At 38.3% G+C, this 27,359-nt stretch overlaps 1 protein-coding gene across 1 annotated transcript; it reads right to left on the reverse strand.

Annotated features, from left to right (window-relative positions):
* On the reverse strand, positions 1 to 27,359 carry LOC139735922 (uncharacterized; the record flags this gene model as incomplete). The annotated part of the gene is made up of 7 exons (XM_071646710.1): positions 27,103 to 27,359; positions 25,816 to 26,646; positions 5,353 to 5,548; positions 4,453 to 4,673; positions 3,045 to 3,197; positions 1,402 to 1,565; positions 1 to 181 (listed from the first exon to the last, which is right to left on the reverse strand). Coding segments are annotated over exons 2-7 (1,032 nt in total), but the record flags the coding sequence as incomplete, so codon positions are not given.

Here is a 27,359-nt window from a genome sequence, read left to right on the forward strand (position 1 = left end):
GCCCGAGCCTTGCTCACCAAGGAGGTCCGTATCTGCCGCGGTCGAGACGCGTGCCGCACCGTTGAGAATGCGTGCGCGTCTATCGACATCTGGGGGCGCTCTTTCCATGCAACGACAGTGCGTCTTGGAGAATACCCAGTTCCGTCTGCACTCGGGCTGTTCGCATCCATGACCAACACAGCTAGATAGAAATAAGATATTGAAAAAACAGCCGTAATATGCAAGTAACGCCAAAAAATTTTGTTCTGCCCTGTCACGCCGTCTATGGTGATGGCATAAGAATTAACTCATGTAGTCAGCCTGACAAATAGAATATCTCTTTTCGATGAGTCCGTTCATTTGAGGGGGTAATGGTTGGTTTGTACATGAGCGGTTCATACGAAGACTACGATAGTGACGGAAGAATAAAGTCTTGACTAAAAAAACAAATCAAAGTTTTTCGTAAAAAGGGACTATTTCTGCGTTGTTATTGGTATTATGGAGCTTAACGTTTTCGCGACGCGGAAGTTCAAATGAACAACAAGAAAAAAAGGACTGTTCTGCCCATAATAATAATAATAATAATAATAATAATAATAATAATAATAATAATAATAATGATAATAATAGTGGCCTCTTATAATGCGCTGAAGTCCATCAAGAATGATGCTCATGGCGCTCTTACAATAAGCAAAATTGCTTATCAAAATTAATTGATCTCGCGTCGTCTGAGCTTCCTTTACGCGTTCTGGACCATTTTTGCGTCCGCTCAATTCACGACGCAGAGAGCTACTTGATGCACTGATCATATGGGGGCGCCCTCTTACTTTGTATAGGTTGCGTCCTCGCGTCATCTATCAATTCATCATTTGATTTGAATTGAATTGATCTAAAGCCACTTACATCTAAAGCAACACGACGCAGGGAGAGAGTAGAACGGCCAACGCAATCATCGTCTTAAACATCCGCATATGTTGTTAGGAGCAAACACAACGGGGGGGGGGGGGGGGGGGGGGGGTGGTGTCCACTCTCCGTGGTTCAAAGTGACTAGCAACAGTCAGTCAAGAAGAAGAATATCAACTTGGAAAATCGACCGATGTGAATGATGAAAGATGTGGGACGCTGTGTGCCTCCCTGTTCGTCCTTCACAAGAGTCCATCACCCGCTTCCCGGTCACAATGATTCTTGCACACAGTTTAGGCCTCGGCACACCGATCACGGCAACGGCAACGGTCCGGTTTTTTGCTATGGTGAGCCAAAAAGAACCATGTCTGGTTCTGTTACAAAAATCAATAAGTTTGGTACAAAATGCCCAAAAATTTCACTCTTACGTAAAAAGTAAGAGCATCAAAATCCCCAGTTGGACATTTATTTTGTTAGCCGTTACCGTGCTCGGTGTGCCCACAGTTGTGGTATTCCTACCTGCACTGTGTCTGTTGGAGCTCCACCTTCCCCCTTCTCATCTTGAGGCACCTTCTGTCGCCCGGCTCACAGGTGCACTCACAGGTCTCCAGGATCTGCACAAACGGATGGGGACACCTCTTCCGACACTTGCAAGCACAGAGCGCCACGCTAAAGTCTTGTTTCTGTCCAGGTTGGAGGGGAGATAGGGGCAAAAATTTCGTACAGGTAACAAATATATTTAATGCAATATTTAGAACAGAGACAGCTTTTATAACGAAGATATATGCTTTAACTGTTTTCCTTTGCATGATGTAAATGGAAACGACAGCTATCTATTGTTACAACCACTGTGGCAACTAATCAAACACATTGCTCAGTAGAACCGTGCCATTTCTGAACATTCTCTTGAAAACTGTGAAGTTTTCTCGAGATTGCGGAGAGTGTCTTTGCATTACTGGAAAATACAGAAAGATAAAATGATGCATCTTGTTGTGTGAACTGTCGTTTCTCTCTCTCTCTCTTTCATATTTCTCAATACGGTCACACAATATATTTTATCTACCGGTAACTGCACTTTTTAATTAACCGTAACAGCCATCGAGAAACTTGATAATATTTGAAATTCAAGAAATAAACAAGATTAAAAACGCGCACACGCAAGAGTTCCATTAAAAATGTAGAAAGACCGACATTCGCGCATTTTAAACACTGGGATCTTTTATTGTGTCGAGATCACGAGCTTCATTTTTGTCTTAAATGAAGAGTTGGACAGGGGCAGGCGTGCGCCCTCTTTCGACTCTTCTCATCTCCGTTTTGCACTGATCCGTTTTGCATTCGAGCTGTGTCTGCACTGTCCTGTTCACGTGACGTCATTGGAGAACTCCAATCCATCTTTCTTGGTCTTTCTTTCTCCATGTGTGTCCTCTCCTTTCTCGTCCTTCTTTCTTTCTCTCTCCATTCATTCTTTCTTTCTCTCTCCATTCATTCTTCACTTACAACTTTCATGACCACTTTCCAGTTTTATACGCGCTCATTTCACTAAGCTGTCTATACCCTCCTTAAAGTGATGGAGACCAACATGTCGATTTTCATCTTGGTGACATCATCGCAGTAATCTTTTTTCCTACCTTCTCCTCTTTCTCCCTCTCTATCTCCCCTCCCACTCTATTTCTCTCTCATTATCTCTGTCTCTCTCTCATAATATGCTAATCTTACTCACATCTCTTTTCTAATCCACTTCCCACCATCACGGCTAATCTCTCCTCCAAGTTCTCTACTGCCGTAATCTACCATAACTAGAATATACCACCTTTTGACGCTTATTGGGTCTTTTTTTCTCTCTCTAAAGCTCGTCTCACACTGTGCAATTTTGACTAGCAATAGCTTGCGGTTCGTTTCAACCAAAGAAAGAAAAAAAAAGAGTGATATCTCGCGTCGTTGCTTCTTTGTTGCAGGATATTCAAAAAATGGCGGCTATTGTATGTCGCAGACCTCGATCCTTACACTGTGCACCATCAGCTGGCGTTCTCTGCGATGTGCAAGGAATCGCACTGTGTGAGGCGGGCTTAAAAGAAATTGTAATCGTGGCATGTGATGACGTCTTTAAAAAAAAAAAAAACCAAAACAGAAATCAAAATCTGACTGCAGCACTCTATGCTAACCTCTGGGCACGGCCGAGGAGCGCACGGTATCTCGGCGTCCGGCCTGTTTCGACACTCACACGCCGTGTCCTCGTAGAGGGTGTAGTTCAGGAACTCGCTCCGGTGAGTCACGGCGCCGCTGGCGGTGATGTCCGTTACCACCACTTTGACGAACTGAAAAGTTATAACATCATCATCACATCATGGAATCGTCATCACCTTTGATGCCATATATAACAAGCAACAATCATGAATGCTTCATCGTTGTGATAGTATATAAGACGTGAGGTATTCATGAAGCTCCAGACGAAATTGACCAATTTGAGAAATGACGATTTTGTGTGTATGTGTGTGTGTGTGTGTTGGGGGGGGGGGGTGTTTTTCCGCTGATACTTGACCGTCAGTTTCGATCGTTCCATAATGGTAAGGCCTGGCATTCATAAATATTTCCTTTAAAATCTATCTGAATAAGTATCTGATCACAGAAATTGAAGAAGAAAGAAAAATATATATCATGCAACTGCAGAAGGCAAGGAGTAAAAAAAAAATTTAGTTGGAAGAATTTCTTTTTTCCAATTTACCTATTCTCTGCGATATTTGATAAACTTTTGAATAAGAAGCAAAACAAACTAGCTAACATCTAAAAAACAACTAAACTCTCAAAAAATATCAAAAGAAAAGCACGAGCAAAAAAATTACGCATAAAGCAAAACAAACCAAAGTACGAGCAGCGTATAAGCATTTTTGTGTATGTGTGTATATGTGTGTGTGTTTGAGTGTGTCTTATTCAACATGATGTTAAATCTGTAGACAAGACTGGTGTGATCGACATCCAAAGTGAATGCATAAAAACAACAACAAACACTCACGCTTACGCTCCATTTTTATATGCCGGTTTACTGGACTATATTCAATTCACTCAATTTGTAATTTCTTCTGATGACCCAGTAAGCTATTTAATTGTCGCGGTAACAAGGCTCTGTTAAAGCGGGACTTTAGAAAGTTGATTGGAAGGAGCAGGTGAATTAAATGGTTTGTTACTAGGCAGTCGGAAAAACGTCTACGATTAATATCAGTTCAGTTCAGTTCAGTTTTTATTTCTGCATTTCAAAATCAATACAAATCAACAAGTCAACAAAATACTTGCATAGTCATTTACACAGCTAATATTCGTAACGTTTGGATCTTACATACATTTTCTTCTTTTTTTTTCAAGAACGAATATCATATATGAAAGGAAGCAATAGGAAATGATAAAAATGAAATGCAGGGGACCATCATCATAAGCTAAGCTTGACGAGGAAGATGGCCCCAGGTAAAGAGATACATAAAGAAAATCTTGCCACTCACTGAGTGGGAAGTAATTGTGTAATCAATACATGGAAACGGTCTAATGTAAGAAGGTAGAGAGAAGCCCCGTCCCATATACCGGTCTAGTGACGTTCACCCGAGTCCCAGGGACGCTGGCGCAGTGCTGCAGCTCGCTGGCACAGCAGCCGCTTTCGGCACACCGCCGCACCCACGTGCACTTCGGGTAGATGTAGCTGCCGGTCCAGCGGGGGAGGTTGAGCTCGTCGAACATGTCGAGAAGAAGGGGCTTCGGTTCTGAGCACGGCACTGACTTCCCGTGGGCAATCCAGGCCGCCATTGCTGAGGGGGGTATTAGAAGATGGAAATCAGCTAGATACATGTGCATGCTCATTCTGTTTAATTCAGTAATATAATTCTAAGTCCATTTTCAGAAGCATTCTGTCCATTTTATCATTCGCCCCTTCTCTCTGGATTTAGAGTCATCACCTTGAGTGGGTTGTGTGTGTGTTGTGTGTTTTTTTGTGTGTGTGTGTGTGTGTGCGTGTGTGTGAGGTGTGTGTTTTGGGTTGTTTGAGATACACATAGAGGAAAATATAGTGCACAAATTGTTATGGTTATATTTATGAATGTATATTTCTGAAATACGGACTACAGGCCATTTCAATGTGGTGACGATTCACAATGATTTTACAGTCAGAATCTAACGAATCAACTTTTTAACAAATCATATTTCCATATCTAATGAAAACAGCAACAAAACAAATGACAAAAGAATTAAAACAGAACAAATAGGGATGCCTAACCACTGCGAGAGTTTGTGTGAAATTAAAAACATAATTACGTGCAAGAAGTTACGAGCATCTGACGAATGCAGGTATCAAATACCAATTCGTATCAATCACCTCTCTTGTATTCTTCGTTCATTTATTTGGACATTATTGTAGATTGAATGTAAAGCAATAATTTCTGTATTAATGAATTTGTGAAGAAAATATATATCTAAGCGAAGGAGATTCACCTTGTTGACTAATCTCCTCGCTGAACTCGATGGAGGTGCCGCTGTAAAAGAGGCGGCCCTTGTTCTTGTCCTGCACGGTCTTGTTGACCATGGCCGTGAACGTCGGCTGGAGCTCGTCTTCAGTCACGAAGATGCGCAGGAAGTCCGGGCTGGCCCTGACGGAGCTAAGCTTGCGCTCCACCTGCAAACGGTACTCCTGTGGAAACAAATCGGTGGTTTGGGAAAGGGGACAAAGCGAAGAAGAAGAGATAACATCTTCAGCAAATTATGGCATTAGTTTCAGTTAGAATTTATGCATGTCACCTCATTGGAACGTTCAACAGATTTCCCGTCTTATGTCTAGGGAGAATGCCATGAGGACTGCTGATTAAACTTCCATATAATTTATTTAAATTCATGGTGATGACTGCAACGTTTTTGAAGTCCCTCTAAAAACCAAAGTGCGCCCTCTGGTGCCTGAATCGTTTCAGATATTGCAATCAAGTTTTGGGAGCGGTTCGAGTGAAATCTGTTTCTTTGTTTAAAAAAAATAATGTTGATATCGTCTTAACGCTATTCACATTCATACACAACCAGAAACCAAATGACTCCCCTCTTTTTTTTTTTTAGTTTGTCATTGATCTGCACTTGGTATATAATAGACTCTTTATTTGTTTACACATCAATTTTATCCATTTCAAACAGGAAAGTTTATTCATCCTTCACTTGAAAAAAAATGAAAACATAAAGCTAGTGTCAAAAGAATAAAAAAGGTGAAATAATGTATTTACCGTATACAATAGGTCTTAAAAGTCTATTTCAAGACGGTGCCCGATGATAAGAAAAAGGCCAACCCAAGATTTTACGAAAAGCACTGAAAAAAAAAATCGGGACCAGGCTCACTAAACACTCATCTTATCAAAAGTCGTTACACTGAGCTCCTTAGAAATAGCTGAATTCAGATCAAATATTTTCATTCGGGATAACTGAAGAATGGACAGGAGATAAGAGGGTCATGAATGCCACCAGAGAATGAGAAAAATGATTTAGCACCTCCCATCAAGCTCCCATTAAACGGCTGGCGATACTCGCTCCTCGTTCGTTTCAACGATGCCGCCTATTTAGAAAATGATTTACAAATTTGTTTGACCCCGCGCCCTCTACGTATGACGGTAGGAGATGCTTGTTGGGGGTGGGGTGGGGCGGTATGAGAGAGGCTGTCGTTTATCGCGGATGCTACGAGCAACGTTTTCTCAGGCTCTCGCGTTCACGCTCGGACGTTCTTCACAGTTATGACATTGAAAAATAGGTTTATTTGAACACCGTTTGAGACAACTGGGTTGACACGAAGTTCAAGTACCATATAGAGCTGGCACTCGTTAGATGCGTAGATGGAACAACGTGACATATTTTTATAAAGACCAACAGTTTTAAAACTTTGTAATCCCGTTTACTTACTGCTGATGTTTTTTTTTTTTTCGTTTCTAGTCCAGAATTCTATGTACACCACTTTCATTTGACTACAGTATATTAATCCTGGTAGCGTAGATTTTATATATCTGTGCCGATTCGCCTTCACGTATAGGTGCCACATTATTTTGTTTACACTCGCTGTATTCATTAGGGATTTTATACCACATGATGGAGGTGCATGATGTCAATCGCTATTGAGATATGCGGTGAACGTACATGTCTGTTTGTTTGTTTGTTTTTTGTTTGTTTGTTTAGTGCTTATCATTACTGTACGTTTCTCATATGATTTCCAGTGAAATAGTTTGAGGAATATGAGAAATGGATGAAATTAGAAATGACAATGAAAATATCAAGCATATACTCTGTAAAAAATCAGATGAAAATGTAGGGATAAGGCTGACGGATAGACGAATATGATAATCCCCACGTAGACATAGCTACATATCCACACACAAACATACTCATAAGAACATAAACATGCACACGCCCACGCACATATACTAGTACATGCAATCTATCTAAGTTTGGACCTTAACCTTCCATCGTTTACGTATTGAAATTGGACTTACAGTACGCCATTAAATTCAAGGAAAAACTATCATTTGATAATGCCGGAAGTAAGTTTAACATTGCCACACAAACACACAAACTACAAGGTGATAGGTTTTCGATTTCCCGTCAATCCAATTTGTTCCATATCCCTCAGTCAAATCACTTTTCAAGCTGCAAGGTAGGTTATATCATTCAAGAAAAAAGCAAAACAAACTTTCAGTCAGACTGCATGACATTTTTTTATATGTTTTGTGTTTACTGTTGTTTTTGTTTTTGTTTTCAACCGCAACCTTTTCGGGTTCATGCTAAAGGAAATGTATGTATGTATATTATATATATATATATATTGTCACATAAGCGACCTTTTTTTTTTTGTTTAGTCTGCTACCTTGACACGTAAGCATCAAATTGAAACAAATCAAATACAGTTAAATCAACGTCTTTAATAATCGAGTTTTGGTTTTGTTACAAAGTTGAAGATTTGATATAAAAATATCAAATACAAAACAAAGTATAAATAAACACGTACTCTCTAAAAAAAATCGAGTGAAAATATTCACTCCTAAAAGAGTGAATACAAAAAAAGAGTGAATTTAGAGTGAAATTGGAGTGAATTTTGAGTGAAATGTTCGTTTTCACTCGTTTTAGAGTGACCTCAGGGATCACTCCCAAATCTTCGAGTGATCCCTGAGGTCACTCCAAAATGAGTGAAAATGAACATTTTCACTCCAAATTCACTCTTTTTTGTATTCACTCTTTTAGGAGTGAATATTTTCACTCGATTTTTTTAGAGAGTAACTTTTGGCTATACTGCTCTGGGTTCCGGGTTCGTGTCCCCCCTTTAGTAGTTGGTACTGCGCCAGCGTCGTGCCCGGTAGACCGCAGGTCGTCAACGGGTGTGGCTCAGCAGGTGTGGCTCAGCTAGCGACGCTCGTCCCTCGTACCGGTAGTCGCCTCAGCATGACAGTCCCGCTCGCTCGCCGACGTTAATTCAAGCCCCGTACCAATTATTATTATTATTATTTATTCGGCAATTCAATATACAATGTACAATACAAGCTGATATAAAATACAAACAGAAAATCGTAAATACATGATATAAAAATTGTGGTGGTTCCAGGTGCATGCTGCTGGTTGCCAGGGGAGGAAAAGGCAAACTTAATCACCGAGGCTCGAGACCTTCCTCCCCGACCAGTGCATTCACCCAGAATCAGCTATATCAATGTAAAACATATGGAAGAGATAGGACATGTATTCACTGAGATACGGAATGAAACATTTATAACCTTTGACCCTAATTGACATACCCAAAATGGTGTCTGATCAAAAAGTTGTTATTTTATGAATTAATGTATGTGACATGAACTAAGCATGTGCAAAATTTAACGGTGATAGAAACTGTTTTTCTTGAGTTATTGCAAAGAAAGTTGCAGAAAGAAAGAAACATCTCAATACATTGCAGATAAGCTTTAAATTCAACCAAGTTTTTTAACGTAATCCCGACATCGTATGAAAAAACGAAGGGTACATTCACGATAGTCCAAGATCTCAGCTACAACATATTAAAATCTGAGAGAAATTCATTGAAGCATAAATGAGCTAGTGCTCGAAAAAGATAATCATGTCAATTTTCATTTGCAGAAAAACTGCACTCCCATAGAGATAACACGTCGTAACGAAGATACAGAATGAAGTACATGTATATTTGACCATTGACCCAACTTTGCACAGACATGGTGGCATCTGAGCAAAAAGTGGTTATCTTGTGAAAAGATTCTTATAACATAGTCTTTGCGTGTGCAAAATATGGGAGAAATAAGACATGGATTCACTAAGATACAGAATGAAACATTTATGACCTTTGACCCTAATTTACATACCCAAAATGATGTCCGATCAATAGTTGTTATCTTATAAAATAATGTACGTGACATGAACTAAACATGTGCAAAATTTGGGGGTGATGGGGCTGTTTTTCTTGAGTTATTGCAAAGAAAGTTGCAGAAAGATAAAAACATCTCAGTACATTACAGATAAGCTTTAAATTCAACCAAGTTTTTAACATAATCCCGACATCGTATAAAAAAGGAAGGGTACATTCACGATAGCCCAAAGTCACAGCTACAACATATTAAAATCGGGGAGAAATTCATTGAAGCAGAAGTGAGCTAGTGCATAGTCATATCAATTTTCATTTGCAGAAAAACTGCACTCCCATAGAAATAACACGTCATAACGAAGATACAGAATGAAATATATTTCACCATTGACCCAACTATGCGCAGACATAATGGCATCTGAGCAAAAAGTGGTTATCTTGTGAAAAGATTCTTGTAGCATGGTCTTGCGTGTGCAAAATATGGGAGAGATAGGACATGTATTCACTAAAATACAGGATGAAACATTTATGACCTTTGACCCTAATTTACATACCCAAGATGGTGTCCGATCAAATGGTTATCTTATAAAATAATGTACGTAACATAGACTAAACATGTGCAAAATTTTGGGGTGATAAAGGCTGTTTTTCTTGAGTTATTGCAAAGAAAGTTGCAGAAAGAAAGAAACATCTCAATACATCAAAGATAAGCTTTAATTTCAACCAAGCTTTTTAACGTAATCCCGACATCGTATGAAAAAATGAAGGACACACTCACGATAGCCCAAAGTCTCAGCTACACAAAAATGCTCTGGATTCAAACACATACGCAAATTTGCCATACACACAACAACTATAATGGGATATTGACAAAAACAAAACAACCAAAGTGTTTCTCTGCCTAATATTCCCTTACATCAGTACTTATACATAAACTGCTGAAATCGATTAACATATGGCTCAGACAGAAGTATGCATTAAAAATTCTCCTCACAAAGCAAACTACCTCTACTTACTAAATTAAGACTTCCCTAGCACCTAATCATATTCCTGAATATCATTAACCTAACCTCACAGCCGGATGAGCTCGCCTGAACTTAACACAATGATGTAATACGGCATAAATGAATCCAATTAACTAATTTTCTTTTATGCATACTGTCTGGGGTATCCTAACCAACAGAGGCGTCATTGACCTAACGAAATTTTGTACAAAATCAATGGTTAAACACTCGAGACAAATATATTCCTTTCCTGACATATATATATATATACATGGCTCGACACTAACTTTTTTGTTTGGTGGCCCGATGGGGCCACCAAAATCCTAAATTTCAAATTTTTGGTGGCCCGAGAGAAAAATTTGGTGTCCCGAAAAAAACCCAATAAAAAACATTAAAAGTCCTTTTTTTTTTAATGAGTCAAATATTTAAGATTTATGATAGTAAGAATTAGAAGTTGGACATATCTACTCATCAATAAACTTCAACAAACTTGCAACACTCACTCTCAGGCATTCATTCAGTCCTTTTCATCCATCCTTTGAACAAATTTAACTGCTAATTTCCGGCGCAAAAAGTTACGAATTTATTGACATACTTTTCAAAAAATTTTGGTGGCCCGAGGCGGGCCACCAAATTTGCCCTTTTTTGAAATTTGGTGGCCCGACTTTCATTTTTGGTGGCCCCGGGCCACCGGGCCACCGTTAGTGTCGAGCCCTGATATATATATATATATATACCAATATCATTCCACATGCAGATAGGTGAATACGAAAGAAATCACTAAACCTGGAGTACACCACACCCTGGAAAAACAAAACAGACTATTAATCAACTTACATTATATTTTTCTCAGATTTCGTGAGTTATGAATACACCCCTTTTACCTAATCCGGTATGAACGGTAGAATGTTGTAATGATGTGAGGCTGACAATCCAATTTGTTGCAAGAAGTCCGGAGTAAAGTTTGCTCTCTGTTACTGCGACGAGTGCTGTGAAAATGCATTTTCACGTATGCTTAATGCTAAGAAACATAAAAGCGCCAGAAGGGGGGGGGGGGGGGGCATCCATTCTTTCATGAGCATGTTACGTACATTGTATATTGGTGTGTTTATTGCCTCGCTGTTGTCGACGTATGCATCATTGATGCAAAGTCGCTTATCGATACTATTGTGAGGCGCAACTTTAACGCAAATAGCAGTGACAGCAACAAGGGGCGAACCTGGCACATAAAGTCTCCACTCTGCCATTCAAAGCGGACGATCAAAGCACACCCTGATTGCTGTAATGGTGACATTTTACCTCATTCATCACCATCTCATGAACAATAAACCAAGAGCATTTCCACGTCAGCAGGCTTCAAATATATATATTTTTTTTATTTCGTTAAACTCTTCTCTCTATTTGGAGCTTATCAGACCAATCTGTAAACTCAAATTAGCGAAAGCCACGACAGACATACTTTAGTCTCGAAATGAAAGCAAAAAAAAAAAAAACAAACAAACAAACACAAAAACAAGCAAATAAAAAGGGACTGGTTGGAAATGGACAATGAAGAATTCTTGGAAAGGATTATTATGACTTTGTAGGAATACAAACATAGATTCAAAACCATTTCGAATTTGTTTGTGCCGATTACATTCATAAATAATTCAGGTTTGAACCGATTTCTATTACGACGAATTTGTCAAAACTAAAACTAACAGAATACGAATACACAGAGCGTTTATGGTCATTTTACTCAAAATCTCATCTGTTTACTGCCTTCTACCGCGTAACCCATTTGCACCTGTGTCGACACAAACTTCGAGCAATGTCCAGGAACGTTTTACAGTTGCTTTCAAGCTTACGCAATCACTGTCGAATTTCCAGTCGTACTATCAAGCGAGCGAGCTGGCAAAGTCAAATAAAACTGAATCATTTCATGTATACGTGTATGCATTAAAAAAATTCACCTTTAATCGCGTAATAGCCCTACACGATGAGCCAAAATATTGGCTTCTTTCGGGGGTGGGGGTGGGGCGGGGATCAAGGTATCACTTGTTGCTATTGTTACTTTGCCTTCGCCAAGATGATGTGAGGTAATGTGACGATGTGACGCGTAAATCCTGTGGAATGTAGGACGGGTCAAGACTATAGGCTCATGCTTTCATGCCTTTAGTTCTCAGTTTGCTGAATCGATATTAGTCGCATTCACATGTACAAAATAGCGGGATAACGATCGCGATGCAAATCTCAAGCTTTGTATTTCGCCAAATCGCCTATACGTGTGAATACTATTAATAACTGGCATATCAAGATACTCAGATTCGCATCATTGTGAAGTAGCAAATTGACGATACAAACAACCGAGTAAAAGCTGTCTTTAGTGGCAAAACAAATAGAGGAACAAAAACATGAAATTTGGGGTTGCTTTTAGATATGATACCTCGGTGAAAGCTGCAAGGAGCGAGACATACAAAAATGTAAAAGTTCGTTAATCCCAAGGTTCGTTAATCTTGAAAAGAAATAAGATCGTTAGTACGCACACTTTAAAAAAAAAAATAAATCTCGGAACTTTCGTTCGGGTTATAACGAATCCTATTTCATTTTCGCATTAACGAACATCTAGGTATAGGGAAATGTTTGTTTCGGAATAACAAACAGAGCCCAAACAAAGCACGACGTGTGTTGTATGTGATTATGTTTCGCCCAAATAAAGTCATAACGTAAATATTATACCAAAGATACCATTATGGCCAACTCAGTACGCAACCATGCGTGGGGTACGGGAACAGTATATGAGAGCAATAAGCCAGATCGGAGTTAGCTCATGGGCGCTCTATAATGGTAAGAATGACCTTTCTTTTCTTTTTCTCAATCGGTAAGGGGCACTTCAGAGCGACCATAAGCTTTACTTAACAATTTATTCATCAACTTTGTTCAAATAAATAATGAACTTGCGTATAGGCCAGATGACCAGAATGATCCGTCAATAACTATTAACACCTGGGAAAGCATCCATTTCATTATTTTGTATTGAATGTATAATCAACAATCTCTTTCTAATCTCTTTCATTCTCTTTGATATTGCCACATACCACTTTTGCTGTCAGGTGGATGTGCTGGCAAGCAGCATTTATAAGCATTTCATGAATAATCATTATATCACAGATGCTTATCCAAGTGAAATTAAATGGATGGTATACAGTATTGGTGGAGATGAAAATTGGGCTTTTAATTTTTTGAGAGATACCAAGAAAACACTTATGATATAGTACAGAGCATACCATTTTAAGAGGAATTCAAAGTTTATTTGATGAAAATCGGGTTTGGAATGACCCACACTTTATTAGAATCGCTCTTTTTTTGGATATCTCAGCCATTTCAAAACCAATTTTTATAAAATAAATGTTGAATTCCTCATAGACTTACATGCTCTTTCATATTTCATACGAGGTTTCTCATTATCTCACCAAAAGTAGAAACCTGAAATTAGGTCTCAACCAAAACTATACGATCCCTTTAAGAAGTAGCTTGCCCGTTGATATGAATTACCTTTTTTTTTCTGCTCATGCGCAAAGTGGGACTCCGATTTCATCGGGAACCATTTAAGCTGACTTGATTCGTTCGAATGTAATATACTTGATTTGGCAGTCCGTTGCGTTGTTAAGCAATTAAAAATTTCAACGCAGTCTTTTGCACTAATCTCTGCAATTCAACAATAATTACGTGTACACGCAACATTGAGACCAAGACACACAGACAATTTCTGTAAATCAGCACATACAAATATGAATAACATGACGGTTGGGCAGTATTACTTCAGGAGTGTCCATTAAAGCAAACCAATGCCCCTCATCCCCACATGCATACTTATACATGTACATACACATATGCGTGTGTGTGTGTGTGTGTGTGTGTGTGTGCGTATGTTTATTATGTATGTGTGTATGATAAGCATGTACGCATGTGTCTGTGCACACACATGATTATACTTCCAATCTCGATCTTTTCCCCTCCCCCCCCCCTGTAGAAAAAAGAAAGAGAAAAAAAAAATAAAAGCTATAGAAGCAATCATACGATGTTTGACATTTGGTGACCTACATGGGGTGAGAATGATGACGAATGAGTTGCTTAAAGAGCTCAATTATGACGCCAAGAGAGAACCACCGGGCACATTATTTCGGTTGGCGGTAGACCACACCCTGCGGTGGCGTTGAAAAAGCCCGCCCGCAAACCAATCATGCGCTATTATCCCCTGCATAACATTAAAAGTTTTACGACATGCGCGGCGCGTTATAGCGATGGTGTATATTCGTTGGAAAGTACGGGGTGCGTGACTTGTCTTTACCGACACTCTTCGGTATGTCAAAGAGGGCAAAAATAAAAGAACGCGACGGAAGAAACTTACCGAAGAAAAACATGATCTAGAATGGTCGAAAGCATGCCTGATTCGCCCGCTATAAAAAACGTTACAAATTTCGTGTCCTTGGGATCAGAGCAGACTACGTCTCCGTCCACGCGATAATAATCATAAAAGCAAAGATCAAAGGGGATGCATTAGTCAACAAGTTTGTTCAATGATCACATCTTATTGTTGTCGGAGGAGGAAATTAGTTAAAAAGGCAACGAGTGCCACCGCAAAAAGGGAGAGAAAATGTGATAAGAATGGCACTGAGATGCTATTAGTCTCGATCTGTTTATCTTATTTCCCTTCATTGTCTGCATGGGTGAAACCGTGGGCGGTAAACAACTTGCCCGCAATTTAGCGCGCGCCGACTGCTCTTTACTGGTACAGGCCTGGTACCACAGTATTATACGCACGGACGTCAAGGCACGGGTAAATATGGCGGTGTCTGTCTGCGACCAGACTTTTTATGCAAAACAGGTTATTCAAGACACTGTTATTACGATGGCGATGTCTGATATTCTTTGTTTGGTGTTCAGGTGAGTTACATGAGGTAAGTGTAAGAAATCTTGTCAAAGACATTTTAAGCTAACTTAAAAACAAGACAGCAGCGACATATGTGGATAGAATGCATGTAACCACCCTCGAAGTTAGTGAAGTGCTTTTTTGGTATGATTTTCTAAAACCCATGACCCCATCTACAAGCCTGATAGGTAAAGCTGCATGGGAATGATACAATATCTTACGAATGATAAAGAGTGATTTGAAGAGAATGTTTATATCTTTTTTCTTACATAGCGAAGATAAGTAAAATCCAACAGAGAGTCTTTATAAAGTAGCTGAGAAAGATCGGGGGGGGGGGGGGGGCATTTCGTGAAGAATTTTGTCCGACAAACTTGTCAGACAAAATTGCTCTCAGCCAATCAGATGCAAGGAATTCGGTAGCTTATAACAGTTTGTCAGAAAAATATCCGACCTAAACGCTTCATGAAATGCCCCCCCCCCCCCCGGGAGGTGACAAACACGGGGAACAAAGGGAAGGAAAGACAGAGAGAGAGAGAGAGAGAGAGAGAAAGCGAAAAAATGGGGCGAGGCGGAAAGGCAAAGTAAAACCGAAGATTTCTTCACATTCTCCATGTTATGACATCTATGATGTATGTCACTTTTACTTGTGCCTGTGAACGTACGTGTTTGCGACTTACTATGAAGAACTCGTAGATCACGAGCGCATAGAACTTTCTGGAATGATGTATGCGTGTATGAAAAACTCGGATATAATAAGCATAGAACTTTCTGGAAAGATTGGACGACGGAGGGGTGATTGAATAATTAAGGATTCTCTTTACTTTTTATATATATAATCATGGGAGACTGCATGATAGCAACCGTGTTTGCGATCAAAAACGGATATATCGTTGGTCTTCGTAATCTTTAATTATGCCATAGGACAATTCTGGACCATCTAAAAGCTAGTCTGAAAAGAAAGAGTTCAGTATCGTACGCACAACAGTGAAACTTGGACCCAAAAATAGCATAAACATTACAGGGAAGTTATAGAATTGTGAAATTTATCTAATTTTCGTAAAACAGTTCATGAACACTTAATATCAATATGCAAATTAGTGAGTTGATGTTGTCATCTTCTCACAACTTGCCATATCTATATATATAGTTTGTATAAAAATCTTGAAACGTCTAGTCTGTTTCATTCATTCATTTCATTTCATTTATTTCATTCCTTCTTTCTTTTTCGTCAAACATAACACGAAATGAATCAGAAGATATAACATATGCATGTATTCGACTTTACATGGTAGATAATGTTTAACAAATATGAAATTATACATGCATATCGGCAAAATACAAAGTTATGTTTGGAGGGAAAAAAAAGAAAGAAAGAACTGAGAGGTTCACTGAAAAGCATGCTTGTAAATTGTGAACCACTCAAAGGATTCTTATGAATACATTGAACTTTTTTTTTACAAAGACAGGACAGAACAAGACAGGACAGAACAAGACAGTAGAAACACAACGACTTTACATGACTTTACAGTAGGGTATACCATGACAGTAATAAAACACAAAAGAACAATGGAAAGAAAGGAGAGAAAGAAAAATGAAGTGAAAGGAAAAGCCAACACGCTGAACATCGGGATCAGAAGATGGAATTGAGGTGCTGTACATCTGGATCAGAAGAGGGAATTGAGGTGTTTCAGCTCGATCAGCCGAACAAAGTTTATACAAATAAGATAATGTAAAAAATACACAATGATGAAATCAATGATTGACGATGAACCCTTAGGCTGTAAAGACCAGCTAGGTAATGAATCATATATAGCTTAATATGAGTTCAACAAAAAAAAATTTTAACTTACGCTTAAACGAATTCAAGGATAAAGAATTTTTTATATCACAACTTAAAGAATTCCAAAATCTAGGGCCACTGTATATAAATGTATTTTGAGCCAATAACGTTCTCAGAAGGGGTAAATGAAACTCATTTGATCGCCTGGTGGGATAATTATGAAAAGATTGATTTCGTGGAAACATTGAATCAAAAATGCTAGGAAGTGCATTTGTGTTATAATTAAACATAAACTGACCCAGCTGAAAGAAAAACAAGTCTTTGATTTTTAAAATCTTATATCTAACAAATAATGGATCTGCATGGGAACATGGAGAAACGCCACAAATAATACGAAGTGCCTTTTTTTGTAATAACAATAATCTATCTAATAAAGTTTGATGGGCACTGCCCCATGCTAAAATTCCATAATTTAAATAAGGTAATATCAATGAAAAATACAACGTCAGCAAAGAAGACAACGGGATATGAGATTTAAGTCTATTAATAATACCAATATTACGCGAAATTATTTTACTAATATTAATGATATGAGGCTTCCACGAAAGTTTATCGTCTACTGTAATACCGAGAAACTTTGTATGTGATACACGCTCTAAATGAACGTCATCAAAGATGATATCTGTGCGTAAAACTTCTATAGACTTACTGAATAACATGTAGTTAGTTTTCTGAAGATTCAGTGATAATTTATTGGCTCTTATCCATTGAGTCACTTTTTTTAATTCAGAATTAACAGTATCGACAAGAGTGATTGGATTTTGGTGGGAGAAGAAAATATTTGAATCATCGGCAAAAAGTATAAAAGAAAGTATATCGGATGATCTACAAAAATCATTTATGTAAATGATGAAAAGTAAAGGTCCTAATATACTTCCCTGAGGGACGCCACATTTAATAACTTCAAGACTAGAGCTGTGCTCGTTCAAAGATACATATTGTTTTCGGTTTTGCAGGTAACTCCTGAACCACTCCAAGGCCTTCCCTCGTATACCATAATGAGACAATTTATGAAGTAAAATTTCGTGATTAATTGTGTCGAAGGCCTTGGAGAAGTCCAGGAAGATACCAACAAGATGAGAATGGTCATCTATAGTATGTGCGGCGTTATCAATAAACTTCAAAAGAGCATGAATGGTGCTGTGTTTCTGACGAAACCCAAATTGAGAATTCGTAAAAACATTATAATAATTGAGAAATTTAATCGTTCTTGTAAATATCAATTTTTCCAAAACCTTAGATAGGGATGAAAGTAGAGAAATAGGTCTATAATTACTTATATCAAAACTGTCTCCTTTTTTAAATAAAGGACACACCTTAGCAATTTTCATACAATCAGGAAAAACACCATGTAATATGGATTTATTGAAAATATGAGAAAGTGGGTCAGCAATAGAAAATATAATTCCCTTTATAATAAAATTACTTATATCATCATAACCGGCACTTCGTTTATCATTCATTGCAGTAACAATGTCTATTATTTCATATTTCGTAGTTGGAGCTAAGAAAATAGAACTGGGATTGGATTGACCTAAAAATTTTGCAAAATGCGTTTCGGACTGCGGTACTTCTTTTGCCAGATTCTCTCCAATCATTGAAAAATAAGATTTAAAAACATTTGCTATATTACCAGGATCTTCTACAACTTTATTATCAAATCTTATTTTTGTAATATTCAATTTCTTTTTTGATATATTCATGGCCTGCTTTAATATCTTCCATGTATTCTTCACATCATGTTTATATTTTTCTATCTGAATGGTATAATATTTCCGCTTTTCAGATCGTATGACCTTAATCAAAATATTCTTATATGATGTATATTTATTTTTTGACTCCTCAGTTTTTTTTTCATTTTAAATTTATAATACAACCTATTTTTTCTGTTAATTGAACGGAGGAGAGATTTCAAAATCCATGGAAGTTTAGGTATTGTTTTATAATTTACTGACTTATCTTTTAGTTTAGGAATATAATCATTTAAATGCTTATTGATTATCTCCATAAAATTATCAAATGATACATTAACATCATCAGTATCACAAACACTTGACCAATCAACCCTGTCTAAACAAGCGTCAAGACTAGCTAAATTTTCTGGTGTGGCTCTACGTTTAAATAAAGGAAAATAAGACTTATTAACCGAATGTTTAAGGTCACAGCATGTTATAATTGGAAAGTGATCGGTCATATCGGATAAAATTATAGAAGAATTCAAAACTTGTAAAGAATTAGTGAAAATATTATCAAGGAGGGTGGCAGAATGATTTGTAACACGTGTAGGTTTGGAAATTAATGGCAAAAAAGAGGATGACAAAAATAATTCAAGAAATTCTTGTGACGTATTATCATCACTCTTAATCAAATCAATATTAAAATCACCCATTATATAAATACATTTATTAACAAAACGAGGGCTTTTTAATAAATTCGTCATACTATCTAAAAAATCTTTAGAACTGGAGTTTGGGGGTCTATAAACAACACCAACTATAATATTTTTACTTTGAGGGATGGAAATTTCAACAAACAAAGACTCTATTATATCATTCATTATATTCAAATCATCACAAGTATCAAACTCAAGGTCATTGGATAAATAAATCGCAACCCCGCCGCCGGTCCTATTCACTCTATTGTTTACAATCAAATCATAACCATTCAATGCATACGGTAAATTGATATCAGATGATAACCATGTTTCAGTTAAACCTATTACAGATATTTGTTGTTTATTTTGATTATCTAACAATACCTGTAATTCATCAAAATGCTTATTCATACTCCTAATATTCAAATGTACTATAGAAAATATACTTTCTGAAAAATCTTTCACAAAATCTTTAAATTGATCAACCGTAACATATTTGGAGGAGATTAAAGTGGAATCATGTTCAAAGTCAAAATCATCAAACAAATCATTAGAAAAAAAATTAACATTATTGGCAACGAGGTTTTCATAAAGTGCAGAAGAACGTGAATTGAATTGACTTGTTGATTCTGTAGGCGAGCGTCTAAACAAATCAAAGAGTTCATCGTCATCAAGGGAGTCAAATGCTGCGTTAAGTCGATTAGCCATAACGCAGAACATAAAGTATATGAAGGCATGTCAACTGGCAAGGTTGCAAAAGAATAACATGTGTGACGTAAATGAATCACAAACAATTTCGAGTTCGGGGATAGTACAGCGTGTAGGCAAAAACATATTAACATAGAGTTCAAGCGACACAATCAAAGAACACAGAAGAACAAGATAAACAACACAAGTAGAAAGTGTTTGTTTGTTTGTTTGCTTTTTTTTTTGTTAAAATGAAATTATGCCCCAACCTACGAGACTGATCATTATTTTGAAATTATTTAGGCAGAAATAACATATTTTGCACTCTAATAGCAGAAAATTTATTTTTTGTCAGTATTTTTGTACACGATCAATGGAAAATAGTGAGATGATGGCATAATCGGCTCACTCATTTCCATATTCACATAAAATCTTCGAGAACTGCTTTGCAAAAATTTGGTAATCTTTGACATTTCATTATTTCCTTGCTTTTCATCCGATTGTAGATAAGATTTTCGTATACTAGTAAATTGTTTGTCTTGTGTGTGTGTGTGTGTGTGTGTGTGTACAAATCAACTCATTTCCTGTAAGAATTGTCCTTCTAATATGTACACTGTGTAGTGCGACAATATTAACGACAACTGCACGCGCAAACAAAAATGAGTCGTGTAATGTAGTATCCTAAGGTTAAGAACTTGTGGTATGAATTTGTAGCTCATTTGACGCACTTTGTAATGATAAGATGGATAATGGAACAATCCAAAAATTCCCTTTTACATTCTATATACAATGCTCTGATTCTATTATTCCAATATTGTTCAAGGACATTGTGGCTCAACTAAAATAAATTCAATTCTTACTCTTCAGAAACGTATTGTGCGCTTGATTCAATCTAACCCCTTTAATTCCGATCCCCAGTTCGATCAAGCAAAAACACTGAACATTATTAATGATGTTCCTACTTTCCAGACTGCTGCTTTTATGCAAAAAATACACTTTTAATCATCTTACTTTTTTTCTACCGCTTTCTATCATTTATAACGACCGCGTAAGTCGTTCGATTATCATCTTCAAAACGCCCAAATCATTAAAACACCATGAGAATGATGCCTGAAGCTCTATGCCCACAGTGGGCCACTCAGACACTGCTGTCCAGGAGACATTGGTAGTCAAACTCAAAGGGATACGTTAGTTGGTAGCATGCAAGACCATGAAGCTAAGATTTTTGTTTTAAAGGGATGGTGTAATATTGCTGAGATTAGGATTCAATTTTTAACGTTATTATGCGTAATAGGCCTACTTAGAAATCACTTATCAAATGTCAAAAAGCATACAAAACCTAATAGAAATTCGAAGTTTATTTGATGAAAATCGGCTTTAAGATGGCTGAGATGTCCAAAAACTAAGTTAAAAAAGCGATGCTAATAAAAGTTTGGTCCCACCTTTTATTAGGATCGCCCTGTTTTGGGTATCTCAGCCATTTCAAAACTAATTTTCATCAAATTTTGAATTTATCTAAGAATTAAATGCTGTTTCATATTTCATAAGACAGTAAGATGTTTCTCATTATCTCACAAGATCATCATCAAAAAGCGTTGGAAACCCTGAAATCCCATTTGAACCGAAAGTATTCTATCCCTTTAAACTAATAGAATCAATTTATTGTTAAATTGTGCCTTTAATACTCTAAAGACGACCCAATGGTAATTGCGAATGCCTGACGATTGTCGGACAAGGTCAGGTCACAGTGTTGGAATACAGCAGCCAGCGGTAACCGTGGTGAATAATACGTAGCCACTAATTAAAAAACACAAATTCCATAACAGCATAGGTAAAGCAAAACGATACGTAAACAAAAACAACAGTAATATCAGCAACGACGACGACGACAACAAAAACAACATCAGCAGCAGCAGCAGCAACAACAACAACAGAAGCGGCAGCATCACCAACAACAACAGCAACGAGAACAGTAGAATAGATTATCAGCAGTAGCGGTTTTTCCGTAAACACCTATGCATCACTTTGAATCATTTAGGACATAATACATGTACGTAACCTCAGAAGGCTGATGTCATTATAATACGTGCCTCCTGTCCCGGCGTACGAGGTCAGAGCCCGGTGAACTTGCTGTTTTTGCTCCTCTCACTGTTCTATACTGATCATTGAATTTCATTCCAGTGATGTCATGGTTGTATGGACAAGTCCTAGGGTTCAGTCAATCAAAACCACACGACCAAAATGGGGGAAAAAAGAGTGTCATTTTGCCTGTTAGAGTTGATGATTAATGGTAATGTCGAATTGTATAGACAGTGAAATGCAAAGTGTTTACGGAAGGGGTGTGGACAATATTGCGTCTCTCGTTAATAAAAACAAAAAGATTGATTGATCGCCTAGGAATGTGACAGTGATGTAGAACAAGTCGAGGTCGACTAAAAATATAACACGAATGTTATACACTGTATAATAATACGTTAATAAAAACAAACAGATAAAAAAATACGATAACTTCTTGATAGATCGCCTAGGAACGTGACAGTGATGTAGAACAAGTCGAGGTCGACTAAAAATATAACACGAATGTGGAATCAAAGGATGGTTAGCTGTATCATGGACATTCCATGTTCAGTGAACTTTTACCCGGGTTTTGGGACATAGATATCACTCTACTTCATTTTTCTTAGTATTTATGGAATTTTAAACTCTCAGATGCTCAAGAAGAGGAGGCCCATGACATTTTCTAGACTCTTCTCTTTTTTTTAAGCTGCACAAGACGTACATATTGTTGCTTTCTGTGCCCAAATATTGTGCAATATAAATTGCCATCTCAAAACATTCAATTCTTTACATTTATTATCCATTGATCATGTTGAGCGTTAAGATTTACTTTATCTTAGTCCATTGCGAAACGAAATGAAAATTTTGAAAATATTAAAGTAGCAAAATTTGCGAAACCTATACTCTGAGCATTATTCGCTAGACTAGCAAAGTTTAAAGGGGAATTCCGGACCAGTTTAAGGTTAGTCTGAAAAGAAAGAGCAAAATCTTACAAGCACAATCGTGAAAATTTGACCAAAATCGAATAAAAAATAAAGAAAGTCAACACTTCTCAACAGTCTGTTTGAATATGCAAATACGTGAGTCAATGAAGTCATGACGTCACAACGTGCCATATAGTTTGTACACAAAATCTTGACATTTTGAGACCTGCTGAAACTCAAATCATGCCCCATTCTCAAATCATAATTTTTCCAACTGATACTTATTCAGCCAGGAATTAAATTGTTTTTACACTTTCACAGCAGAAAATTGAATTTAGTCAGTTTTTGTGTACACGATCAACGGAAAATGGTGCAGTGACGACGCCATCAGCTTATTGATTTACATGTTTAGATCAAGGGTTCGAAAACTGTTTAGCAAAAATTAGCAGAACTTCAGAATTTCATAGCTTCCTTAAGTTTTGTCCGATCTTAATCAAATTTTCCCTGTTGTACTTATAAAATTTAGCTCTTTGTTACCAGACTAACTTTATATTGGTGCAGAATTTCACTGTTACAATTCTGTGACAAGACACTGCTCTGCATAAGACTGGACGATCTTGTGAATTTCGACATCCTCCCCCCCCCCCCGCGCCTTCCCCATCATCCAACCTCTCCCCTTCCCCCTGCGACGCCATATTCATCTCTGCCATCCCATTGCAGCTATAGCTGTGAAAACCTGTGTGAGACACACGGTTATAATTGTGACGAAATCGGACAGATAGTCAAGCATACCGTCGCATGCCATGTTTGCACCAATGGAATAGCTGTCCCAACTTTACTTCCTGATACTTTCGAATTGCGCCAGTTGCTCTGGAAATCCTGCATACGGACTCTCGCACGCCAGCGTCGCTTCCGCCTCCATCCAGATGTTTGATTGGCACGCAGTGCCGAAGATGACTTCAATTCTTTTTGTTTTGTTATTGTTTGTTAGGAATTATTCTAAATTTATCCGTCAAGACGAGCCGTGCATGTAAACCAGTCCGGCTAGCCCACGTGGAAGAGATAAAAACTTTGCACGAGAGGTGAGACACACACAAACATGACATAAGGAGAAAACAGCGCACAAGTGCAACGCATTTCCGTGCGCTCGTTATGAAAAGAAGAAAAGAAAACAAGCAACGACACCATGTGGCAAGAAAAATGATGAGATCGTTAACGCTTGTGGCGTCCTCTTACAAACGCGTTTGTTTCCTGCGTCCAGGTGTTGTTGTTGCAGTTGGCTTTTCTTTTCGATTGTTTACCACTCTCGATCCAAAATCATGCAGTTTTAACCTGAAGTACAATAAGTGGGCCGCCCACGTAAATGTATTTGGTGCGTGCATATCACACCATGAGCGTCATTTGCGTACTAATTGAACTTGAAACGATGTGGACCACAGGTTAATGACTATACATCGACTGACTGAGTGAAGATACTTACAAGGTTACTTCCCATGACCGACACTAAAAGCAATCTATTGTGTTTTCAAAGGCATATGTATTCAAAAAAGAACAAAGACAAGTTGTTGTTGTTTTTTTTTCTCCAGTGGCAATATGACCGTGATCGTTCTCCCATGTGTTTTACAGTATAATGATGATACCAGCGAAGTGAGCCAAAAAAAAAAAAAAAAAAAATCCTCGTCTACCTATAGGCACATGTTATTCCTGCTTGCTTGTTAGCATTCCATCCTGTTCTAGGCTTATCCACTTATTATGTGTGACACTATTTTCCCTGTTTCTGGATAATATACTCATTCTCACGGTTTTCTTTTTAGTCTCTCTGTTTTATTCCCTTTTTGGATCGCGCTGCTTTCCTTCTTTCTTCTTTTTTCTTTCTTTACATTCTTTCTTCCGTCTCTATACATTTCTTTCTTTCATTTCATTTTTTTTTTGCCGTTCAATGTGTTCAGGTCATTTCGCTGTAATGCTGGTTATGTAACAGCGTCATGAGCATCATTTTTGAAGGACTCAAAGTTCAGCGCTTTATGAGAGGCCACTATTACTAAGATGTTTGAGTGGATTATCACTGTCTGAAGCTGAGCTTACGCAAAGTCAGTTGTATCTGTTCCTTGTTGATGATGATGTTGGCATATTTTAGTTGTCCATTGTTTGTCTCTATCCTCACGCCCCTTCTCTTCCACGAAAGATCACACAAAAATCGCGACCACAACTGAGTCATTAGCCCATAGTTATGCTGAACTACATTGGAATCGCGCAGAATAATGATAAAAACATGTTATGATATTTGTGCTTACACAGTGAAATCAAACTGTCGATTGTTTATAAACTGCCACCCCCCCCCCTCCAAAAAATGTGAAAAACAAATTTGTTGACATGAAGGGTCACATAACACTGAACTTTAACATAACTGCCTCGATCTATACTAACTTCCTCTGGCATAGCGGAGTCGTAAGTTTATTTTTGATCAATTTTGAAAAAAAAAATGAGTGAAATGTCAAGCACAAGCGATTGTGCATGACACGAGCGATGACAGAATTCAACTGTGTGAGCACGATGATCGTTCCACAGGTTTTCGTGGAATGTTCCTCTGGATGACTGAGCTCCACATTTTCTCTTATGTTCCCGTTGGTTTCGCGTAATCCTGCATAATATCACGTTGAGCATCGACTTTACAATTTGGCTTCTTAATCCTGATGGACAAGAAAAAAAAATGTGGGGGAAAACACATCACCAGACTTGGATTCTATACGAGTAATTAAAGGGAAAGGGGGATAAAACTCACCTGTAACATAACTGCCTCCGAATGCGACAATTCTCGTCTCCTGCTGAACGCGACGCTGTCGCAGACGGTAAAGACCAGTAACACGATATACGTCACAACTCGCCGAAATGACTCCATTCTCGATGTTGAACTGTATAATTATAGCAACTAGCGTCGGGAGATGACGTACGGACGAGAATGCAGCAAAAAGACAAAACCCTCAAAATCGATATTTGGCAAACGTCTGTCCTCTGTCAGCAAATATCCATCGAGTTCTGACGAAGAATTTTGTGATCATCATTGGAGAGGTTGTAAGCTCAAAACTTCGACCGTCCTGATGTGCTCGATCCCTCGCCGTCGATGGGGCAAGGCAATGACTGTCACTTCTGGACTCGTCGCGATGTCTTTTTATCTATCGGCATTAATTTCCATGATTGTAACAAGCGGTCCTGATCACCCTTACGACCCCCTTGAAGATAAGACTTGCCATATTATGTTTTAGTCTCATAGTAGATACTCGGACCACTTGAAGTCACTCAAAGTGTAATGCGTTGCCATGGTTTGTCTTGATTTTTCCTTTTTGATACGCACACTGTTGTGTATTAGAGCGCCTCCCGGCAATGTAAACACACTCGCCGCTCAGATATGATTGCGAATGATGAGAGTCATGGACGGAATTGCAGGAGCCAGCGATAACTGTTCTCTCTAACGAGTCCAGAATGCGGGGCGTGACTGATAACCTCGAGTGATGTCTCGCTGACAGGTCTAGACCCCCAGAACAGGGGTCCCCGATGCAGAGAGTACCGTTCGAGGAGTGCTCAAAGATGTCGAACCTCCCACCCCCACGTCAAGCTGGAGATGACAGAGGAATTTGGAGAAATAATGCCGTACATCAAATTCTTCCCAAAATTATGAGAGAATGACTGGCCCTTTATGATGTTGATTATGGCAAAACGATCACTATACTGGACACAAACAAAAGAAAAATGTAGGCCTAGATATACAGCGCGATGTGCAGGACAATGTTTAGGTAAAAGAAATATATCAGCATTCAGTCGCCAGAAACAGGTTGCATATCAACACGGTAACTCATTGGTTTCAAATATCAACGTGCACCCTCGACGTGATAAGCGAGTGATGTCGGAATGCCCGTCTACATAAACCATCACGAGGAATGTACCACATCGACATTTACGAGATCATCACGTTTATTAGGCCTCTTTGCCCTGTGATAAACAAAATAATTCTCTTGGATCTCTTTCCACTGAGATGCAGATTGCAAGGATTCATGTCTGAGCGGCTGCTTACCTCAATTAGACGTCTCTGCCACTTTAGCCAGGGCACATCCCAAACTCACGCTGCTCTTTTTTTTCCCCACGTACAGTTACCTCTCTGATCGCGGCGCCGACCTCCAGCGTTCGTTACCAGGGAAGCTTGATCCCAGTTCAAGTTCAAACTCCTTTCACGTCACGTGAATGTCGGAGCCGTCATGCGGTGATAGCCTTCGCGTCGAGCAGCGTCAGGGCGAGAGTCGAGGGCTTCCCGGGGGCCATCAGGGACCCGCT

Source organism: Diadema antillarum, unplaced genomic scaffold (genome assembly GCF_040938485.1).
Source record: "Diadema antillarum isolate AM-2024a unplaced genomic scaffold, OU_Dant_1.0 scf00000003, whole genome shotgun sequence".
NCBI classification, from domain to species: Eukaryota; Metazoa; Echinodermata; class Echinoidea; order Diadematoida; family Diadematidae; genus Diadema; species Diadema antillarum.